Source organism: Vombatus ursinus, unplaced genomic scaffold (genome assembly GCF_900497805.2).
Source record: "Vombatus ursinus unplaced genomic scaffold, bare-nosed wombat genome assembly UNPS02014781.1, whole genome shotgun sequence".
NCBI classification, from domain to species: domain Eukaryota; kingdom Metazoa; phylum Chordata; class Mammalia; order Diprotodontia; family Vombatidae; genus Vombatus; species Vombatus ursinus.
The window spans coordinates 12452453-12461282 of NW_020954559.1; the positions used below are offsets into that span (position 1 = coordinate 12452453).

Genomic DNA, 8830 nt, shown 5'->3' on the forward strand with positions numbered 1-8830 from the left:
TGTTGTTAAGGTTACACAGGGTCAGCATTTTCCATATTTTTCAAGCTGCATAAAATAAATGTATACTTGTAACGTCAATAGAAGTAAGTAGATGAGGAATATTTGGGGACAACTGATCCCCCCATTTCCATGTTTATACAGAAACAGGAATTCCCACTTCTGTTTCAGAACTTAAAGTAGGAAACTCTTAAGTTCCAACAATATTTGCAGTTTAAAATGATCACTTAAAAATTGGGGTCCATACTTTGGAAGCCAGGACTATGTTTAAGTCAGAGATCAATTTCCCAGTAAGGCTGATTCACTGTTTTGAAAATTAACAGCAAATCAGTAATCGTATTGTCAAGTACTGCCATTCTTTGGCACACCATATTTGCCAGGGACAACTTTGGCCTTCAGGTAGTATGTTCTGTCTTCAAACTAACTTTCTGAAATTATTGTTTAAATGCTAAGAATCCAGCTGTACCTTGGTCATGTATAACCTTCCAAGTGCTATTTTTTTTTTAAGAAGAGAAAGGAGAGTGTCAATGGAAAGAAGAAGAGGAAGAAGAAGAAGAAAAGGGGGGGGGGAGAGAGAGAGAGAGTGTTTAATGTTGAAGCTCTCATCTCCAGAGACCAGTGCAGACAGGCTGCTTGAGTTGGAGAAAGGTTGACTTTTTTAACTTTTAAGGCCTTTCCTTTGAGTAAGAGATATTAGAGAAACAAGGAACTGCATCAGTCAATGGGGTTATCAAAAATGGTAGCAATCATATTAAGAATGGGTAACAAGGAAAAGTTAAGCTGGGAAAAAGGCTGAGTACTCAATGGCCCAAGGTTGGAGGTCCAGATTGACGACACACCATTAAGTATAGAAATTCATTTTCTCCTTTCTCTTTTGTGCTTTCTCCACTACACACACACACACACACACCACTCTCCTCTTTCCAAGACTGAGCTGCGAGGCACCCATGCCAGCCAATCTCAACTTTTTCGTGCTTTAGTCGGAGAAGGATTTCTGTGTTGCAATTTCGACCATTTAAACCTTGGTAGAGGCCGTATTATTACGATTCTATGTCTTTCTTCTTCTTCGCTTTAAAATCAAATCATTAATCATTCTGAGAGCGCCAGCGGGGAAGAGTTAGGATGGCTAACTCCTAGTTCCCTCGCTCAGGAAGCAATGTGGCTTGTGACCCCCCTTCGCAGGCCCCTCCCTCCTTCCCCTTCCTTCTTTCCCTCACTCCCTTCCTCCCTCCCAGAGTTTATATATCTCACCTCCCCACGTCACTCGACAGCGCGCCATGCAAATAATCCCCCAGCCGCAGCTCTCCCATTGGCCGCGGCAAACTCATTTAATGGAAGCTCTGTGCTCAGCGTATGGCTGCTGGGTCTCTGGCTCTGTGTGTGTCTCTTTCCCTGCTCCTCCTCTTCTGATTCCCCCAGCCGAGAGGAGGGAAACCAGAGAGAGAACAAATTACTGGGCAACTTCTCTCGGGCTCTAAGGTGTTTCCCCCCCTTCCTTCCTTTCCTCTCTTTCGTTCTTATTCCTCCTCTCTCTTTTATCTTTCCTCCTCCTCCTCCTCTCTGGTACAATTTTAATTGCATCTCCCCCCCACCCCACGTTTGGAGGCGGTGGCGGTATAAGTGCTCCCCCCCCCCTTGGCACCTGGGACCCGCAGATGCAAATCACACGCTCCTCTCCTCTCTCCCTCTAGAAGTTGTAGCCACCAAGTTTTAAAGTCTTTAAAGAATAAGCGAGGAGGAGGAAGGAGAGAAGGAAAGTGAGAGCGAGTGTGTGAGGGAGCCAAAGCGAGACAGAAGAACACCCCGTGCCGAGCAAGCGCCTGGGTACATCCGCCACTCACTCCTCCTCCCAAAGTGAAGCAGCAACTTTACAACTGATTTGCACCTGTTTGAACAGCTCCAGCTAGAGAGGCGACAGCAGCAGCGGCAGGAGCAGCAGCAGCAGCAGCAGGAGCAAAGACACACCATCCCTGAGCCAAGTGGTTTTTACACGAGGAAAAAGTTTTCACCTGTAATCCTGATAGCCACTGCGTGTGTGCTTGGTTTTTGTTTTGTTTCGTTTTTGTTGAGTTTTTCCCTTCTCTAAATTTTCTCATTATTAACCATAGGATCTTTGAAATTTTTTTTGACATCTCTCTCCATTTTTGATCGTCTCTCTGTCTTCCTGGTCCTCTATGCTTCACGCCTTTTTCGCCTGGTGCTGGTGAACACTAAAAGCCGCTTGAATGTACAGCATGATGATGGAAACGGACTTGCATTCCCCCGGTGGGGCCCAGGCCCCCACGAACCTAACGGGCCAGACCGGGGCTGGCGGAGGAGGCGGGGGCGGTGGCGGCGGCGGCGGCGGAGGAGGAGGCAGCAACAAAGCCAACCAGGACCGGGTCAAGCGGCCCATGAACGCTTTCATGGTGTGGTCCCGGGGCCAGAGACGCAAGATGGCCCAGGAAAACCCCAAAATGCACAACTCGGAGATCAGCAAGCGCCTGGGGGCCGAGTGGAAAGTCATGTCCGAGGCAGAGAAGCGCCCTTTCATCGACGAGGCGAAGCGTCTTCGGGCTCTGCACATGAAGGAACACCCGGATTATAAATACCGGCCCCGGCGAAAAACCAAGACCCTGCTCAAGAAGGACAAGTACTCCCTGGCCGGGGGCTTGCTGACTGCTGGTGCTGGAGGAGGAGGCCCGGCCGTCGGAGTAGGCATGGGAGTGGGAGTGAGCCCGGCCGGTGTGGGCCAGCGTCTGGAAAGTCCTGGAGGCACGGCGAGCGGGGGCTATGCGCACATGAACGGCTGGGCCAACGGAGCTTATCCGGGCTCCGTGGCGGCGGCGGCTGCCGCCGCAGCGATGATGCAGGAAGCGCAGCTCGCCTACAGCCAGCACCCGGGCGCCGGGGGAGCGCACCATCACCCACACGCGCACCCCCACCACCCGCACCACCCTCACAACCCGCAGCCTATGCACCGCTACGACATGGGCGCACTCCAGTACAGCCCCATCTCCAACTCGCAAGGCTACATGAGCGCCTCGCCCTCGGGCTACGGGGGCCTTTCATACGGCGCCGCGGCTGCCGCAGCCGCTGCCGCGGGCGGCCCACACCAGAACTCGGCCGTGGCGGCGGCGGCAGCTGCAGCGGCCGCGTCGTCAGGCGCCTTGGGCGCGCTGGGCTCCCTGGTCAAGTCGGAGCCGAGCGTCAGCCCTCCGGTCACCTCGCACTCGCGGGCTCCGTGCCCCGGGGACCTGCGCGAGATGATAAGCATGTACTTACCCGCCGGGGAAGGAGGGGACCCCGCGGCCGCATCGGCGGCAGCCGCAGCCGCGGCGGCGGCACAGAGCCGACTGCATTCGCTGCCCCAACATTACCAGAGCGCCAGCAGTGGAGTCAATGGCACTGTCCCCTTGACACACATCTAGTCTCAGAGACAGTGATCGAGCGAACAAGAAGCGGCCGAGGGCTAGAGTTAGAAAGCGAACGAGATAGACTGGCAAAGAAAAAACTTAAACTGCAACAAACACACAGCAAAACAACAAACTTGTACCTCTGCGATGGGACTGTCGCTCCCCACCCCCCCCAGCCCTTGTCTCCTCCCTCCTCTAACCTCCTAAAGCCCCTCTTACCTGCCCCTTCCCATCACCGCCGCCTCCACCTGAACTTCCTTTTTGTACAGAATGTTTTGATGTTCTTGTAAAAAAAAAAATCTCGATAATATTAATAATGAGGAAAAGAAGGTAACAGTTGCTCTATTTACCTTTTTAGAAGCTCCTGGGAACTAGTTGTTAAGACTAGTTTTGCGTTTTAGACTGAACTTCGGTGTTTTATTGAGACTTTTTGTACAGTATTTATCATTCACTGAGGAGGCATATAGCGTTTTATTTGCTAAAGAGAAAAAAAAAACAGACAAAGATATAGGCGATGCCAACTTTTATATAACCGCGGGAGCATTAACTCATCCTTGCATCGCTTCCGTATGGCGCTTTATTGCCTAAGATAGAGTGATGGGGAACAGTTCTCATTTGTTACAGTTGTAGTAAAGCAACTCCGAACCACACGTTAAAGTTTTGTTTTTTTGTTTTGTTTTTTTGTTTTTTGTAGCTGTTACCGCTTTTTTTTTTTCTGTTTATTTATATAAGGAGACATCTCCTCCCCCCCTCCCTTTTTTCCGGACTGCGACGTTATGTTCTGGGTTTTGTAAAACTTTCTGTATCTGGGATCTTCCCCCCTCCCTTTTTTTTTGTTTGTCTTGTATGATTTCTTGTAAATGCATTGTGATTTTTTTTTTAATTTAGGAGTTTCGGCAGGGGGGGAGATTCAGATTGTGTACATAGTTTACTAAGAAGCCTTTCTGCTAAAAGAGGGAGAGAGATAAAGAAAAACCTCAAAACCTCCCTTTCCCCTGGATTTTGAGTTAATAAAATTTTAAATGAAAAATGTTTTTTCTCCACTAAATTTGAAATGTACTAATTTTAATCATATGTATAAACACCCTGAAAAACAATTGGTAAATCTGGAGGGGGGAAGAGAGAGAAGTTAATCAGGGTGAGCCGAAAATAACAGAAACCGCCCCCTTTCGCTACAGGAGCCGGAGGGGAGATTTCTAATAGTAGATATCAAATGTAAGAGGAGAAAGTGAAAAATCAACGAGGCATAGGTTTTCGAAGGAGATTATTTTTGGTATCTATTAAGTGTTGTTAAGGAAGGCAAAATATTAAAAAAAAATATTTCCATAGTCTGGCCCATTCGTTTGCTTGTTTTATCTGTGGAAGGCAATACCCTGGTGTGAGTTTACTTGCTGTGAAGCTTTGCCGCCTTAAACTGGTCTAGGGTCCAGACTGCACTTCTGTGTGGAGAGGGCGGGGGAGGGGGAGGGGAAAGACCCCAGTGGCGGGACTGGGCCAGGGATGGGGGACAAAGACAACGGCGGTGCACATGTGCCCCTGTTTCCCCTGTAATTAACACGATTGCAAGCAGAACTGATCTATCTGGGTTTGGCTCACAGAAATACAATCTGAACCAAAAATATACTCAAACTGAGTCCCCCGGTCCCTGTTCTCTGTCCCCTCCCCCACCCCTCCCCATCCTTTGGGAAAGGGTGAAACATTTTGTGGAACTTTCAAAATAACAAAAAACCCTGCGTGAACTGGGATGCAAGTTGCTAACAACCGGTGTGAAAGCTGTCGAGCTAAATGCTGTGTTTGTTCCTAACAGGATCCTAAGGTTGTTTAATGCTTTAAAAAAATGAATTCTATTTTTTCTAGGTGTTTATCGGTACCTTGCCATTTTTTTTCCTGGAATTAAAAGTTTTCTGTAAAACTTTGTCTACTAGTAATTTGACAGCATTAAATATTGCATTTAAAAGTCATACTGTAGCAAATACATTTTGAAACTAGTCGTGATATTAAGATAAATTTATACTTAAAAGATCTTTTAAAGTTCAGATTGGGAAATGTGGGTTTCAGACGCTTTAGGCCCTCCTTCCCTTTCCTAACCTCCCCCTCACCCACTAATTTCTCAGCATTTTTTTTTGTGGTGAATGAATCCAAATGTGGGTAAATATTAGTTGGAGAAAAGAATCGGAATAAGGCTGAGTTAGAAACTACACTTTCTAACTCTAACGTCGATTTTTGACCATTGACGAGTGTCACTCGTTGGAGTCATTCTGGATCATTTTGCTTACACTGCTCATTCCTTAAAGTGATTTTCGAAATTTCCATGGACCATGTCTATTGTTTTCTAACAAGGAAATAAAAATCTTTCTTCTTCTTTTTTTAAAGTAACTTGGTCCTTTGTTAGCCCTTCAAAAGTGTCCCTAGGAACGTGTGTGGCGCCTATAGATGGGTCAGCGGAATAGTCCTACAGTAACTAACTTCCATGGACACAAAGACTCCTCTGAGAAATCCTATACCGCTCTATGCACCGGAGTCTCGCCTTAATTTTGGAAACCGTTATATGGACACGCTGAAAACATACTTAATAATCTGGGGTGCCTTCAAGAGCTTTTCGGGTGACGCTGTCCGCAGGGCTCCTGCAGTTTCTTTCTATTTGAGTTTGTATACCAATGTACCAGCCAGATATATGTTTATGGTATGTCTATGTGAAGATATGGTCAAGCAGGTGTATTCAGAGCCGGTGTCTAGATAGTCTTTAGGACATTCCCCAACTAAACATTATCTACATTCGGAAAAGCCCATTGGATATCTGAGGAAAACTGAAGCGTTGGCTTTAGCTGGAAAAGCTGCAGAGATAAAAAAGTTCAGACTTACTGGCAGAATTGGGATGAGCATCTGAAAGCTGTTTAGAAAAGTGCTGGGATTTAACTTGGTTTTCATCTTGGGTACCTAAAAGTTAAGGCTGCAGCAGCTAACACTGGGCCGCTCTCCCCACTGCCCTCTCTTTCTTTCTTTCTTTCTTTCTTTCTTTCTTTCTTTCTTTCTTTCTTGAGGTTCGTGCTGGGGACCAAACGCTTGAATAGATCTTCTCAAAAGCATTTCTTGAAGGGGAGAAGATATTTTCAGTGAGTTGATTTTTTTTCACGATTGAGATACTAGTACTGAAGCGGTGTGATAGAATTGTAACGCCTCCATTTTAAAAGTGTAGATAAATGATTGAGATAGAGCTGTGCAAGCTTTTAAAGCGACCCCAAGTGGGTCCGGCAGAGCTCAGGAGATAAATACCAAGCATTCTATGCCGAGGGCATTGCCTGGCTTGGATAAGGTGATGCCAAGCTCCCAGTGACTTCTTGCTCCCCTTTGGCTCCCAATTTCTTTTCAAATCTTGGGAAAGATGCGGAGAGGCTGTGTACTAGAGTTAAAAACAAAGTTTCAGCAACTTTGTTGCTGAAGCCTAGGGGGTGAATTCTTGAATTCTATGTACAGTGGACGGTTCTTCGCTGGGCCCTCTCTTTTGAGCTTAATAGGGTTTTAAAGTGATTTTGTTTCTGTTTTGACTTCCTCCTTTTTAAAGAGAAAAAGTTGGACTCTAACCCCCTCTTTCTTACTCCCCCCCCAAAAAAATCTCATTAGCGAAAGGAAATGATTTACAATTTCAAGAGCATTTATGGATTCAGCGAGCCTGAACTGCAGATGTTCGTCCGATTAAATGACTGACAGGTTTATTAAAATAATGTATGTATACGAATAATAACACACATATACATGCATTTCATTTTCCTCACAAAGAAAGGGAGAAGGTTTCATCGGAAGGAAATTCCGGTTAATTAGAGAAATTCTTTACTTGTGCCTTAGCTGGAAATGAAGCTCTAGAATTCCCTGTGGGTGGAGTGGTCAGTGGCCACCCCCTTCTTTCTCTTTACTTCCCTGCTCCTCCTGCCCTCTTCTCAGGACCCCCTGCCCTTCGCCGGGGGCCCAGGTCCTCTCCATGGAGCCCCGAGTTGTGGCTGGCCTCGTACCCTGCCCCCATGCTCTCTCCAGAGCCATCTCCTCCTCCCCAGGAGCGCCCTGGAGGGAATGGAACTAGAAGCGTTGGCGGCAGAATTTAATAATAGGTTTGATTCCTTCGAAACTTCACGTGAAAAGCAAACTTGGCCTTGGCTGTAACTCTTTTTCTAGGGTGACTGTTTAGCTGTTTTGAAAACCCCGGCCAGATGGGGAGGAGGTGAGGGGGTGGAGGGTTGTTCGGCTCCCCCGGGGAGCCGCGTTTGCCTGCCGCTCCGAAAGAGAGAGGGGGGGGGGGGGGGGGGGGGTCTCTTATACAGAGAGAGGCTCCAGGGATGGAAGCTAGGAGGATGAGGAAAGGGGGTAAAGTGATATCTTGAAAGACATTTTAGGAAACATATTGAATAGCAAGGGGCGGCTTCTGAGTCCCCTCCCCCATCTCTTCCTTTCTCTCTACTTTCCCCCTATGCTTCCTGGATAGCCTCAGCTGGAACCTAAAGCCCGAAGGCGATTGCCCTGCTAGGGAGGTTCGAAACAGTTCCTTCCTTCCTTCCTTCCTTTCTCCCTCCCTCTCTGTCTTCCTCCTTCCCCCCCCCTTCCTCTCCAGCTGTGAGCCCGCCCGCCAGGCAGCCCAGCCTGAAGGGACCCCCGCTCCGCCTGGCGGTGTTAGAGCGTCTTATGAGCTACAAACTCTAACCCACCCAGGGAAACAAAACATCTCATCTGGAGACGCGTTGCACAGTAAACACGGAACTGAAATGAGGGCATTGGTGTCTGCTTTGGCATTCAGCTGTGATTGGGGAGTGGGGGTCATTTGAGATTGCAGTGCTCACCCCCAGCCCCTTCCCAGTGAGCTCCTTCACCCTTCTCCCCCGCATCCTTCAGGGTGTTCTTCTCACAACCGGTGCCCCCCCACCTCCTCCACTTCCTCTTCTGCTTTCTTCTCCCACCCACTCTTATTCCCAGACTCTCTCTTCTCTCTTCCAGTGCCCCTCCTTCCATTCTCAACACTTTCTTCCTACTTTTTCCACCATCTTGCCTGTTCCCACTAGTTATAAACATTGCAACAAGCTATTTCCTGATTTAACTCCTTTGGGTTCCTTTCTATTTCCTTTATTCTAGTTTTTATTTCATCTTCTTTCCTCTTCCACTTCTTCTAAATTTCCTAGTCTCCCTTCTCTTCCTCTCAAAGAAGAGAAACTATCCGTTTCCTTATTTTTCCTTTTCATTCTGTCTCACTTTATTCTATCTTTCACCCTCCCTCACATGATCCACTTTTCCTGCTTTTCTACCACTTCTATCACCCTTTTGATTCCCAATTTTCTTCACCTTTATCTTCTATTCCTTTTCCTTCTATATTTTCTCTAACCCTTTCACTTACAACCTTTTTCATCTTTCCTTTTTTTCCTTTGCAACCTTTTCATTTCCTCCTCCTATAGTTCTTC

The 8830-nt window shown here is 47.3% G+C and overlaps 1 protein-coding gene across 2 annotated transcripts; it reads left to right on the plus strand.

Annotated features, from left to right (window-relative positions):
- The first annotated feature begins 2222 nt into the window (after positions 1–2222).
- Positions 2223–3407, plus strand: LOC114046261 (transcription factor SOX-1). Of its 2 annotated transcripts, XM_027866546.1 has the most exons (2): positions 2310–3051; positions 3121–3407. In XM_027866546.1, the coding sequence occupies exons 1-2, from the start codon at positions 2391–2393 to the stop codon at positions 3405–3407; spliced, it is 948 nt and encodes a 315-aa protein (XP_027722347.1). In that variant the 5' UTR covers positions 2310–2390. The 2 variants fall into 2 exon arrangements, with proteins under 2 accessions (XP_027722346.1, XP_027722347.1); XM_027866545.1 differs by having other exon boundaries at positions 2223–3407.
- Positions 3408–8830: the final 5423 nt, after the last annotated feature.